Source organism: Sinohyriopsis cumingii, chromosome 10 (genome assembly GCF_028554795.1).
Source record: "Sinohyriopsis cumingii isolate HCF-2022 chromosome 10, ASM2855479v2, whole genome shotgun sequence".
NCBI classification, from domain to species: domain Eukaryota; kingdom Metazoa; phylum Mollusca; class Bivalvia; order Unionida; family Unionidae; genus Sinohyriopsis; species Sinohyriopsis cumingii.
Window position 1 is genome coordinate 104,137,223 of NC_142970.1, and position 14,997 is coordinate 104,152,219.

Below are 14,997 nucleotides of genomic sequence, written 5' to 3' on the forward strand. Positions count from 1 at the left end.
GAAACGTCGATAAGGTCTTGGTAACAAACCATATGAAACGTAGATAAGGCCTTGGTAACAAGCCATATGAAACGTCGATAAAGTCTTGGTAACAAGCCATATGAAAATAATTTAGATGATTCTTTGCATGCGTATCTTCATTTGGCAAAATGTCAGATGCAACAGACTTAACTTTGTACTGTTTTTATTACGAAGCAAAGAAGCTGGTCTTACTTTGTACTTGGTGAAACCTTGGCTCCCTGGTTCCTAGGAAAAGTATACTTCTCTGAAAATAATTATAATAATTGGTTCACGTAGTGTAAGGCACACCTATGCTCTCCACAGCTGTTTTACTGAACGAGCTTTACTCGGCAATAAGGAAACTGCAGGGCAAACCAGGCTTGCTAAGAGAAGAAATACTGGTTAACTCTGCTGCAGAAACCACACATTCATTCCAAGGTCACACGGAAACCGAAGCTAACATGACTGCCGCACCCGTGTCCAGCGCTTGGGTTGATAACCAGTTAGGGGTGCTGAGAGTCAGTTTTGATGACGCAGACAAGGACAAAAGTGGAAACCTAACATTTCCAGAAGTTCTGGATGTTCTAAGGAAATCCGGTTTTGTGGGATCTGACGAGCATGCAAAGGTATGCGTTTCTTATTTACGATCTTGACTGTAGAGTGCGCGTACTACAATATGTCCTTTAATCAGATAGTTTGGATTTTTGCTATCGGATTTAACATGAGGGAAACAAAAGGCATGCTCATTACATTTCGTGCTGAAGGTGGTAGATAAATAATGTAACTAACTTACCGCCAGATACATTTCTTACATTAGGTGCATAAATAATGTGATTCACTTACCGTCAGATACATTTCCTTCATTAGGTACATAAATAATGTAATTAACTTACCGCCAGATACATTTCTTACATTAGGTACATAAATAATGGTGGCTTAGTGGTTAGAGCGTCCAACTCGGAAGCGGGAGGTCGTGGGTTCGAATCCCGGTCGAGTCATACCAAAGACTTACAAAAATGGTACTGACAGCTACCTCGATTGGCGCTCAGCATTAAGAGGTTAGTGTTAGGACTGGTCGGCCTGATGTCAGGATAATGTGACTGGGTGGGACATCATGATACGTGTCTGCGGCATGATGCCCCAGTGCTAGACATCACTATAAACTGCCACACTGCAGACATCGTAGCAATATGACTGAAAAATTAATAAAGCTACGTTAAAAATCCTAATCACACACACACACACACACGCACACAAATATTGTGATTAACTTACCGGCAGATACATTTCCTTCATTAGGTACATAAATAATGTAATTCACTTACCGCCAGATACATTTATTAAATTTGGTACATAGATAATGTAATTCACTTACCGCCAGATACATTTCTTACATTTGGTACACAGATAATGTAATTCACTTACCGCCAGATACATTTCTTACATTTGGTACATAAATAATAAACTTACTGCCGGAGACGAGGTAATCACGCCCATTTATTTGCAATGCGCTTTACAAGAAATATATTTATTTAAGTAGTATGGTTATATTGACATTACGCGAAAGTTTTCGAATTAAAGTGGAAGTTTCACGAAATTTGGATTGTAAATAGGGAAATTGATATGAGGTGAACCTGCATAAGCATCAAATTATGCTGCCCAAAGGTCAGACAATCGTACCTTCCCGGATACAGTGAGCTGATGATTAACACACAGCTTGCAACAATTTTGGTCAGTAATTAATCCGGGAAAGCAACGCTGGGCTTGAAGCGAGCGAATATTACTAATGGAGCTGACATTAGTACAATTCATTCCATCTTGCCTCTCCTTCTCCTTCAACTTCTACTCTTCTTCCTCCTCCTTTTCCTCCTAGTAGTAGTAGTAGTAGTAGTAGCAGCAGTAGTAGTAGTAGTACAGCAACTGCTCCAGCTGCTATTGCTGTCACCCAATCACCCCCACAACGGTGCAGTAGCTGCTGCTTTAGCTACATAATTATACATTTTTTCCGAGGTTTTCAGCAATTATATTTGTTTGGTGTTTTACGTTTAGCAACGCATGATAGTGTTCAGGTGCTGAGACACTTCGAGTAAAATACCTTGCACAGGGACATACACAATAGCCGATCTTCGTCCGATAGTACGAGTCTAACCCGCACCCTATTGGTCGCAAGGCCAATAGGGTAAGCATTAAGTTACCGTGACTCCCATCGTGCACCATGCATACCTTGTGGGATTTGAGAAATATTGTTAGTATTTGTACGTAATTAGGGAGAAAAAAATCCGCATTTGAAGAAAATCAAGATGGAAATTGGTTGATGTAGCATAAAACATTAGATTCCTATCTTTTTGTCGAACCCATGTTAATGGGAAGCGAAGCAGAGCAGTCATTTTTATTGTTTTATAATGATGATGATGATGATCATCATCATAATTTAACAAGGATAACACAATAAGTAATGAAAAACACATCTGCCATGTGATCCTCGCCGTTGTCATCAACAGCAGTCATTTTAAGTTTTTAATTTGCTTACATTTTCTAAACCCCTTGATGGATTTTGTTCTTACTTGGAATAAATTATTACGAAAGTTAAGACCACTCTGCGCCATGACAAGCCCTTTTAAGTTAATAATCGTTGAAAATGTGCATTGATGTTTTTTTTTATTTTTTATATGTGCTTATATTTTCTAAATTCCTTCATGGATTCTCATGATACTTGTATTTAAGCTTAGGTTAAATAAATTGGCTCGGTGTGTGTGTGTATGTGTGTGTTAACAAATTTTCAGTCATATCGCTGTGATGTCTGCTGTGTGGCGGTTTATGGTGATGTCTAGCACTGGGACATCATGCGGAGAATACGTATCATAATGTCCCACCCAGTCACATTATCCTGACACCAGGCCGACCAGTCCTAACACTAACCTCTTAACGCTGAGCGCCTAGCGAGGCAGCTGTAAGTACCATTGTTATAAGTCTTTGGTATGACTTGGCCGGGATTCAAACCCGCGACCTCCCGCATCCGAGGAGGACGCTCTAACCACTAGGCCACCGGTCAAGGCTTGGTATTAAAAGTACCGCTTAAAAAGCGCTTACATTTTCTAGACCTTGTGATGGATTTTGCTCATAATTATGAAGCTAAAAGAATTAATTATGTGATACGCGCTGGCCCCTATGACTTTTGGGTGAAGATCACAATAATTGTTGTTGTTAGTGGTTGAACGCCGTTTTTCAGCACATGATGGCTTAACAACGCTATTTCGAAATAAAAGCAGTTCTAAGCAGAAGAATTAAGAATTTAAAAGAACCGACAAAACGATGTAATGTTAATCACCGCTTTCTAATTCTGTCAAGCAATACAAAATTTGCACACTACGTAATACAGTAAAGTCATTGGGTGTGATCTGCCTTTCACCGACTATCAAAAAGGAAACCTTCACTACAATTTATTTTCTCGTGCTGATGATGTTGAATTTTTTTATTTTTATATTTTACTTTTGTGTGTCTTAATGAACACGTGCGACTATAGGCTCCACCTGGTGTCGATCTTAACACAGATTCACCTGCCGATCATGTTTCATAGTTCTGAGTGAATGTACGGAAAAGAAACTTTTCCAATGTCACGTTTGATTCTAATGTTGGGACAAGCGTACGGAACAAAATCACATGCCTCAAACAAGAAAATCCGGTCGAAGTTTTGTGAGAATAAAAGAACTTAATTTGTTTATGATGATTTCAAGTCCTACCTACTAGACATGTCTGAAGTGGCGGATCCCGAACTATTGTTTGTAGGGGTGAGGGACATAAAGAACTAGGCGAGGAATCTGTACATTAAAGCGTTTCCAGGGCATAATTTTATATAATTGTAAAGAAGACTTACTCTAGGAAACATCCGCTTGTTTCGCGCTTACTTTTGTGTGTGTATGTGTGTTGGCCGGGGGGGGGGGGGCGGATACATACCGCTTCTCTGACCCCCCCCCCCCCATCCGTCCCTGATTTGTTGTTTGCGGCACAAATGTATAAAATCAAATTTAAATCAGAACTAATAGTATCGCTGAATTTCTGTCTGTCTGTAGGATGCTGCGGCTTAAGCACCGTGCACGGTATACCTACACTCGACTCAAGTTCTTGTTATATTCACTTCATATGCGGGGGGCCCCGAGTGTTACATAATTTCATTAAAAAATATATAATTTATACTACAAATACATTAAGGGTATTTAATCATAACAAGTGATTTTAATTATTCCTTTCCTGATTGATCCTACTTGTCCTGACATCAAAAGCAAACAAATTCAATTAAAGTGTATTAAAAAGAGGAATAATTGTTTCATGTTTAAAGCATGATAATTTGATTTATAAACAAGTGATAATAAAGATTATACAAATGTCTTCACTCGCCTTAATTAGACATGTTACATGTTTGCACCTTATGAAGTTCCCATGTTGTTTCTTCATGCAACCTTTTAATTACAGTTACCTCATCATGTACAAAATGATAAATATTGTTTTAGGACTTGTTAATGAGTAATGCAGTGTTAATACTTACTCTTTTGTTATCATTGAATGTTATCTTGTGAGACAAATCGCAAACCAGTAAGTCAACTTATTTTATTTCAGTCTACAATTTAAAATTATCAAAATTGTGCAAGTTTAAATGAATGTAAATATTTAATTTCAAGTTAATTGTAAATAATTTTAAATTTGATTTTTGAATATAGCTTTTTTAAAGTCAGCATTCTTGATATATGTCAGCATATTAATTATTAATGTCATTATTTTAGTTTACTAATTAAATTTAAAGAAAGAAAGTGATATCATGATACATACTGATACTGATGTAAGATTGCAAGAAAAAAAGTAACGTTAAGTGGTAATTCAATATATGTTTCTTGTTGTATCATGTTTGGACAGTTGTAAATAATTTGTACTCATTGTTACAAATGCATTCTTCTTCTTATTCTTCCGTTTCCTTAGTACTTTCGGCGGTGCATTATGCATATTAGTTACCTCAAAAGAAGCTTCGTATCTATGCAGATTACTAAGCTAGAATGATCGGTACCTCAGCCAATACGAGAACTCGCGAGACAAATCTAGCTAAGGCTGATCGTTCGAGGCTGATCGCCAGAAATGAGTTGCTATTATACCTCTGGTTCTTCCTCCACCATTTATACTGGCCGCCATATATAACCTATCTTGTGCTGAAAACTGGCATTAAACCCTATAACAACAACAATAACAACAACAACAATCACTTCATCTGCAAGGGCAAATATGAAAACTGATGGATTCGCGTGCACCTGCATCCCCCAAAGGGTCAATATGTCAGATGCATGTTTCAATCTGCATCCGCATCTTCGAGAGTGTAGCATTCATTTGTACGGTAGTGAAATTATTTTAGAATCCCACATACAAACTTTTCTTTTGATGACTCAGAGTATTCAAATGTATAGTCTATATCAGAAATTGCCGAGTTTCAAAGCATCGGTTTCTGCGAAGAACGCCGGGTGATGCGAGTGGGGAAGTATGCGTGATGAATGAACCGAGGAGAGTACGACAGCTGTGATCAGTGATTTCAAGAAGGAACGATGGTTGCACAAAGACGATATTTTGAACTCAACTTTTGCTATGTTATCGAGATACTAGTAACATTAAATAGACTCGCTCATGTATTCATTTCATCCATCTACGTTTAACTCCCCATTGCTGCCGCTAGGATGATAATAGCAACGATACAGATAATATTTATGATGCTAAGAAAGCTAACATCATTACCATCCTCATTCACACTACCGTACTTGTCGTCATAGTCAACATCATCAGTGGCAGACTTAAAAGCAGCATTAGCAGCGGCAGTAGTAGTACTAATATTAGTACCCTTACTCGTACCTCGTGGACAGGGTACTAACATGAGCACATACGTGTTAATGGAGCAAGCCGGGTGTGATTCACACCCGGCGCTCTTTTAGCCTAATAATAACACTTTAAACATATTCCTTGCATATAATCCAATAAACTGAGTAGTCCTCTTATTTAATACCGGAAGTATCGAAAATCATTGTAGAAATAGTTGTAAAATCTCGTTTACCTTTTTTAGCCGATATTTTCGTTTAGATCGTCCGCCATATTATTTCAAATAATGATTACTTCCGTTCTCAGCCTCGTTTGTTTGTGTGCCATATAAGGACACTGACGCCTTATTTGGAAATGTAAACAAATCGTAGTAAAAATTTGGCGCCGTTTGGGTCAGAAATTCTGCGCATTAAAAGTAAATACAGTTTGAAACTCACCAACAAGCGATTATTCGCACTTGATTGATAATAATATAGCGTAGAATATCCAAAATATGGTTTGGCAAGCCTTATGTAGAAAAGGGGTCACGGCGAGATTCTCGCGTTATCTGTCATGGCGGACAGTATAAGGTTAGAGTAACCATGCCAATTTATTGTATCGTGTAAGGGCTTAATAAATTCAAAATAAGCCAAACTTCTTTCACAACGTGATTATACTTATGTAGTTGATTTCTACACTGTTTGTTTTTCTGACTTTAGTGATGATTTTTTTTGCTCCATTACATGATATGGGATCAGTTCGTAGCCTCAACCACAACACAATCAAGTTGAGGCTACGACATCGTAGCTACGGCAGTAGTAACGATAGCGGTAGTAGTGTTGGTAGTGCTGGTCAACGCCTCCAGTTTGGTGTTGGTGGTAGAAGCAGCGAAGTTTTGGCTTATCCGATTGGTGAGATTCTTTTGAAACTTATGATTGGTTAGAATCGACAGCATGTGCACGAATCATTTGTTCCTACATATTCTACTATTAACCGTGGGGGTGCACAAATGTTCGTGGATGAAGAAATAAAATATTATCGCGGGTACTTAAATGTGGCTCTAAGTGCTGAAGACCTTTTGATGGAGCCTGATATTTGTCTTTCACCGCAAAAGTCTACGATAATTGATACATAACAAAAAAGTGAGAGAAAAAGGTGAATTCACCGTATACTTTTATGTGTATGGACCGCTCCGTTGGCCTAAGTGGTTAGTGTCCGCTTCATATGTAGGAGGTCGCGGGTTCTAACTCCGGCCAAGTCATACCTAAGACTCGTAACAATGGTATTAATAGCTGCATTGCTAGGCGCTCAGCATTAGGACTGGTCGACCTGGTGTCAGGAAAATGTGACTGGATGGGACATGATGCTACATGTCTGTGGCATGATGCCCTAGTTCTAGAAATCAATATAAACCGCCACACTGCAGACATAGTAGCGACATGACTCAAGAAGTGTTAAAGCTACGTTAAAAATCTGAAACACACACACACACTTTTAAATGTTATTTTTCTTCGAATTTTTTCCTTCTCGTTATTTATACATTATCTATGTTTTCCTGTCAGTTGATTTATACCAGCATAATTCACAGCTTTAAAAAAAAAAGATTAATTTTCATATTTCCAGATTATTTTTCGATTTCTGGATAAAGACAAGAACTCGTCCATCTCTAGACAGGAGTACCTGGATGCCATGGGAAAAGTGCCAAGGATTGAGATGAAGTAAGTATCCTCATCCCGACGAGACGATAACAGAAGATCAATGGTCTCTCACAGTTGTAGGTTTCAAAGAGAACGTAAGAATGTATCGTGATATAGACGAAGTCGCCTTATACCATTTATATTATACGGACCAATAAAATTCAACTAATTTAGTGGGAATATGCATACACTAGTGTCACATCAGGTGTTGTGTTGTATCGAGTCGTTTTATAGTGAGGGACCAATATAAATATATTGTTACGTATATCTGATTTAATTTATATTTATTTTACCTTGATTGTTTGCTTGTCAGCTTTAATTTTTTAAAATTCTATTGCATGCTATTATAATGTAATCTTGTTTACGTGATTTTGAATTTTTTTTCAAGAAAATAGTTTGACCATGGCAGTTCATTTGGTAAACACTTAAAACTGACCTAGTTCCCGACCTTAATTCAAAATTAGTAGCAGCCACATGAACAAGTTCTTTTATTTATTTATTTTGTATTGTGGGAATAATAAGAACGAGATCTAGGCTGTACTGAATACGTGACCCTAGGCTTGTAAATAGTTTTAGTGAAGTAAACAACTTTTTTTCTCGGAGTAGGGTGGTTGGTTTTTGTCGGGTTTATAATGGGGCTTCGTAATTTTTTTTTATATGTAAACATGATCACGTGATCCTTTTTTTCGCAATTAGGCATTTCCAAAACTGCACATTACTTAGTTTTAATAGTGATGTTTAGCGAGAGATATCTCACAGTCTGGGCTTATAACACTTGATGTCAAGGTGTTATTTTGTTGTGTCAGTTTGGAGTTATTTTGATTTGTTTGGATTCAAAAGGATTAATTCTTTTTTTCTGGAAATAGATGTGTGCTCATACGAAATTCTTGAACAAAGGCATTTCTTAAAACATTTATTTGGATTTTAAACACTGGTGGATTATTGTTTGTGAATAACACAGAACTGTAGACGACATCACTGTACCGGATAAAGCATACGTCTTCGCCTTCCATCTTGGATTCTTCGTCGGGACTAGAACTTGAATTAATTAGAATATTTCAATGTTAGGACTTCTTAAAATTTATTCGTAGATTATTCTTGGATTATTGTTTGGATATGATTCTTAAAACCGTAAGTTCTTATCTTTTCATTGTTACAGTCTTTTTCCAGGGAAATAAATTATTTGTTTAATTTTTCAAAGCTTGTTGTTTTCACTTTTTCTTGTGTTGCTGTTTATTCGAGCCTAAACACGTAACATAGGAATATATATATATATATATATATATATATATATATATATATATATATATATATATATATATATATATATATATATGCATGTATGTATGTGCTTGTTTCTATATTAATAGTGCATTTCTGTCATCGTTTCGAACTCCTGAATACATATTGTAGACCCGTTCATTTCTCTCTCAAACACGCGACCGTTTGGTGCTTGAATGGTAAAGCGTTCTCATGCTCATACAGTGAACTTTTAATTCGAACAGAGAGATGGCTTTGAGACGAGCCTTCAAAAAGCTGGATAAGGATAACAGCGGGTTCCTTACACGAGATGAAATAATTGACGCCACGAAAACTGAAGCCGGACTTGACGTATCTGCTGAAAAAATATCCGATCTTCTTATATACCTTGTTAAGGAAGATGCAGACCAAAAGGTAATTCCCAATCAAGTTTGATTTCCAGGAGTAAAAGTTTCTATAGCCTGTACGGTTGAGAGAGAGAGAGAGAGGGGCTAACAAAATTTTTGCGGATATCATTGTTGTACGACAGTTGATATTTTCGTTGGTACCGAGGGTGGGTTCTATCGTTTTCTTTGGTGGGTCTTAAATCCATAGTGTGTAGAAACCGCAAAATTCGCGACAATTTATCCCCCACTGATGGCCATCTGTTGGGCCAACCTGTTAGGCTAACGTTTCGTCAACGGATCATCATATAATTGCGACATTGGCCGACATTGGCCTACGATAGTTCAAAAGTGCTCACGGTTAAACCAACCTTGGCCCAGTAAAGTCCAGTTAGCAAAATGATGTTTAGCGAACTTCATTTAGCCACGTTGGACCGACATTGGTACAATGTTGACCCAACACAAAATCGATACAAGCACTCTCCTCGAAGTATTTTTCGCGTAGTTGTTTCAATTGGAATTTAACTTTGGAATTTTAGGGAGAAAGCGATTTGCCGAATTTCTTTTATTCATATAAAGACAACATTTATCAGCCTCCCTTCATGCGAGAGACTTCCTTTATGTCAATCCAGCCTTTTGTTAAGCTAGAAAGTAACAAATTTGAACATTGAGCTTAATCTACGCTGCGGTCGGGCAGGCGGACAAGGACACGGACGCCAAAGTGATGGTCATGTTAAGCTTCGGCCAAAGTTCGTATGTAAGGCTTTGCCTAACAACACATGGGTTCTCGCACATATGGGTGAGGTGGGTGCATTGCCCCTCCCCCTCCCCGGACTTCACCTCTAAACATGTTTTGGCTTACATCCGTAAAACTTAATAGCTGACCACTTTATGTTTGCCCACACCATAAAAAACGAAAATAAAAAATTCTGCTGCTCCCCTGCTGACACCTAGCTAAGATATTAGAAAAGAAAAAATACAATGTAAAGTTATGGCCGTTTGATTATAAATATCGCCGCAGCTAGTAGCAAATAATACTACTGAACTAATTTTGTTAATTTAATTTTAAAAAAAATAGCCTCTCATCTAAGAGCCCATATATCTTTTCTTATTTCCTTAGGTTGACTATCGGGAATTCCTGCACGTGTTTGAAATACGGTCAGCAGGAAACGTGATGCAGGAACTTTTCCGGAAAATTGACACTGATGGCAGTGGGACGTTATCCAAAAACGAGCTGATAGCCGCCATTAAGTCTGATCAAGAATTGGAATTGAAAGCGGAGAAAATCAGTAAACTTCTCTTGAAATGGTGCCAGGGCGATGACAAACAAGTCAAATATGACGACTTTGTGAAAGTATTTCAAGAACAATCTCGTGAAGAGTTTTCAAATATCTAAACTAATATTGCTGATACATGCATTTATTACTGGCCATTTCTTATTGAATGGATTAGATATATATCTTCCTTCCCCCTAGACTGGTTATTTTGTTTAGTAATTTCGATAGCGAAAATCAGCACTGGAATATTCCAACAATAACATGGTCTGAAAAATGTGTAGCTTTATCGTCTTCTGGGCAATCCTTGATTTCCAGACGTCGTTCAGAATGTATCATTGTGTGATGCAATTAGACCAATAAATCGGCCCTGCACCTATTATGATACTGACTGGCAGTTTAGAGGCTGATATTGCCTGTTCATTAAAATTTGCAAAATTCTGCAACCATTCTTGTCTCCACACATCGGTGTATATTTTATACACTTACCGGTATTTCTCGCGGCTTGTGAGCTACCATCGGCATAAAATTTTTCTTTTTTAGCGAAATGTACATACTATTTCCAGACCAAATCCTATGTTTGGCGACTTGTAAATCCATGTGGATCCAATAACACAACACTCTGTCCTGCGGCCATTTTGAATTTCACGCTATATATGGCTGTTACCAAATACCGATAAGTGTCTAAACTGGACGTTGGAATGTTCCGGAAAGATTTGCATGCAGCAGAATTGCACATTTTAATAAACCGGTGACATCATACCCATATATCGTTCATCAGTATCAACACAGATTATTTTAATCATTATTTTTTTTTGGCGCGGGTGGGGGGCTTATTTATCGAACAGTGATGTCATATGCTTTAGTAAAATGATTCAATATTGTTGATATAAAAATATGTGGACGTGGAAATGATCAATCTAAATAATGTATTTTGTTATATTTAATCAAGTTCTGTTTTAAAAAGACCGAAGTCTGTCGTTTCAATAAATCATAATTCAAGCAGTTTAAAAAAAATGTATAATGTAATAAATCAGATTTTCTTTATATGCATATAGAGGTAACTTTTTTGTTGTTTTGTTGCTGAAACTTGATGTATTGGTTCCACTCATGATTATGTCTGTCTGTCTGTCTGTCTGTCTGTCTCTCTCTCTCATGAGTTTGTAGTAATTATGTGTTTTTTTTTTTCTTTACTGAATGGCATATTGCATACGAATGGGAACCAACCCATATTGGTTCATGCTAATGGAATAAAACACGTTAAACTAAGGTTTGATTTGTTTTAACTTAAAAGATCTTAAAGTAGCAAAAAAAAAAAAAAAAAAAAACACCTCTAAATTTAACCATTCTGATTCATAGGATACGTTGATTTGAAAATTTCATTAACTTGAGAATCTGAAACTCACTTCCCAAGCAAAAAGTCTCCGAATTTAGTCCAATTTAATTCATGGGGCATATAAAATCTAGTAGTTCATTAAGAAAGACATAACAACAACAACAAAAAAAAAAAAAAAAAAAAAAAAAAAAAAAAAAAAAAAAAAAAAAAATAGAAAAGGTCAGGGACTATGGTGATCTTGAAAACCCTAAACCGATTTCTTTTTCTTTTTTTTTTGACGAGGCTGTAGCTGCCTCTGACTCCGTAGCAAAGTGACGGATTTGTCTCATTTTCCACTGAAGTTGGCTCAACAAAAATAACAAAGACCTTACCTATTTAACTACAGGGTAACAAAACTAGATCCGAGTGAAATCCGCAAATTCGAAACTTCGGGGTCAAATAAGCTGGTTTTTGCAGGTCCTGATTGAAATACTGAAGACCTTGTCAGCTCAACTGTGATCGAACTTGAATTCATCAAAATGATGTAAACCAAATACTTGCCTGTTTCGTGATCAAGTGCACATACGAAGTCTTTTCGCGAAAACCCCATGTTGATATGACCATCCATACAGGACAAATAGTTTTCGGCCAATGTGGTTACGGGAGAAAGCTTGCCAGTAACTTCTCGTTGGTCGGTGGTTCTTTCCGAGGTTTTCCCAGGTTCTTCCTCCACCATTTATACTGGCCACCATATATAGCCTATCTTGTGCTGAAAAATGGCGTTAAACCCTACAACAACAACAACAACAACAACAGGACAAATAGTGATAAGATTTTTGAAGATGGCCCTGAGGAGGCCACGCTGAATGTCAAAACAGCCCTCCCCCCAATTTAAAAAAAATCTCATTTTATATCCCCGTTTGTTTGTACCCCGTACAGATTGACTAAGTTCCTTGCACTTTTTATGACATTAAAGTTTTCTATCATTGAAATCGTTAAGGGGGTACAAACAAACGGGGATGTTTAGTCAGACTTAGTTTCATTTTGGACCTTGAGAGGAATTTATGTGTAAAATTTCATGGTAATCCTCCAAATAGTTTATGAGGAGATGCAGTAACAAACTTAGACGGACGGACGAACGATAAAAAAGTCTATAAGCCTTTCTGATTAATGGCCAGTAGAGCTAATGATAATGGAGAAACATTCATAGTTTCCGAATTACGTCATAAGACGCCATATTTGTGACAGATTTAGCGTTGAGTTTATATGGTGTTTGGAAGTTGAAATAAATTCATTGAATCTCAAGATACTGTTACAAACAAAAAATACTTATATAAATAGAATGCAAATCAGGCTTTCTGTTTTTTTAATTATATTTGTAATCTACAAGTTGATTCTGCTTGAGTGTGTCTTGTTCAAAATGGTCCCAAACTGCCAGGTTCCCCATGGCCCAGGTAAAATGGGCAGAATATCGTCCGCTAGTGACCTTATCGTGAAGCATCTCTTGTTAAGCATAGGAATCGCTTCAATGAACAATTTACACGTAACTAATCGTGTACGAAAATTTAAAGTACTACCTTGATTAGTTCTATCCTCATTCCAGACAAAACTGCAGATATGCCTTTTCTGCCTCAATTCACAAAATTGTTGTTGTTGTTGTTGTAGGGTTTAACACCATTTTTCAGCACACGATAGGCTATACATGGCGGCCAGTATTAATGGTGGAGGAAGAACCCGGGAAATCCCCGAAAAGAACCACCGACCAACGAGAAGCTACTGGCAAGCTTTCTCACATAACCACATTGGCCGATCCCGAGACTCGAATCCACGCAGACAGAGATGAGATGGCAGTGATCCGTAACGCAGAGCGCTTTAGACCACTCAGCCACTCGGGGCCCTCACAAAATTAAATGAAATTCCTTAAGGTGCAGAAAACTGTACGTATAATGTTACAGAGACCCAGATATGCTGCTGTATGATGATATCTATATTTATTACTTTAAGTGAACATCATAGATCCAGATCTGCCATCATATAATAACTGCTCTACTTTAAGTGGATACTGACCCACATTTGCCACTGTACAATGATCGCTGTATTACTTCAAGTGAACAATATAGAACCAGATACGCCATTGTATGATGATCGCTGTATTACTTTACGTGAACAATATAGACCCAGATATGCCATTGTATGATGATCGCTGTATTACTTGACGTGAACAATATAGACTCAGATTGTGCAACTTATGATGATCGCTGTATTACTTTAAGTGAACAATATAGACCCAGACATGCCATCGTATGATGGTTGTATTTATTACTTTTAGTGAACGGTATAGCCTCAGATCTGCCATTGTGTAATGATCATCACATTATTTCTGAGTGAACAGCATATACCCAAACTTGACATCATACGATGATCGCTCTATTTTTATTATGCAACGTATAAATCCAGATTTGCCTCTGAATGACTACTCTACATTGCAGAGATCCAGATCTTTCATCGTATACTGATCACTCTATAACTTCAAGTGAACAGCATAGACCCAGATATGCCACTGTTTAATGATCACTATATCTTTAAGTGAACAGCATAGACCCAGATATGCCACTGCTTAATGATCACTCTATATCTTTAAGTGAACATACTAGACCCAGATATGCCACTGTTTAATGATAACTCTATATCTTTAAGTGAACAGCCTAGACCCAGATATTCCACTGTTTAATGATCACTCTATAACTTTAAGTGAACATACTAGACCCAGATATGCAACTGTTTAATGATCACTCTATATCTTTAAGTGAACAGCCTAGACCCAGATATGCCACTGTTTAATGATCACTATATCTTTAAGTGAACATACTAGACCCAGATATGCCACTGTTTAATGATCACTCTATATATTTAAGTGAACAGCCTAGATATGCCACTGCTTAATGATCACTCTATATCTTTAAGTGAACAGCCTAGACCCAGATATGCCACTGTTTAATGATCACTATATCTTTAAGTGAACAGCCTAGACCCAGCTATGCCACTGCTTAATGATCACTCTATATCTTTAAGTGAACAGCCTAGACCCAGATATGCCACTGTTTAATGATCACTATATCTTTAAGTGAACAGCCTAGACCCAGATATTCCACTGTTTAATGATCACTCTATAACTTTAAGTGAACATACTAGACCCAGATATGCCACTGTTTAATGATCACTCTATATCTTTAAGTGAACAG

General features: G+C 37.3%; 1 protein-coding gene across 1 annotated transcript; it reads left to right on the plus strand.

The window, feature by feature from the left end:
• Window positions 1-224: 224 nt before the first annotated feature.
• LOC149790757 (uncharacterized) lies at window positions 225-11,495 on the plus strand. The gene is made up of 4 exons (XM_089972824.1): window positions 225-626; window positions 7,450-7,544; window positions 9,029-9,197; window positions 10,287-11,495. The coding sequence occupies exons 1-4, from the start codon at window positions 312-314 to the stop codon at window positions 10,560-10,562; spliced, it is 855 nt and encodes a 284-aa protein (XP_089828950.1). The 5' UTR covers window positions 225-311; the 3' UTR covers window positions 10,563-11,495.
• Window positions 11,496-14,997: the final 3,502 nt, after the last annotated feature.

Coding starts and splice junctions, on each gene's coding strand:
- LOC149790757 (XM_089972824.1), top strand. CDS start 312: ATGCTCTCCACAGCTGTTTTACTGAACGAGCTTTACTCGGCAATAAGG. Junction 627..7,449: donor GATCTGACGAGCATGCAAAG/GTATGCGTTTCT, acceptor TCATATTTCCAG/ATTATTTTTCGATTTCTGGA. Junction 9,198..10,286: donor AGGAAGATGCAGACCAAAAG/GTAATTCCCAAT, acceptor TTATTTCCTTAG/GTTGACTATCGGGAATTCCT.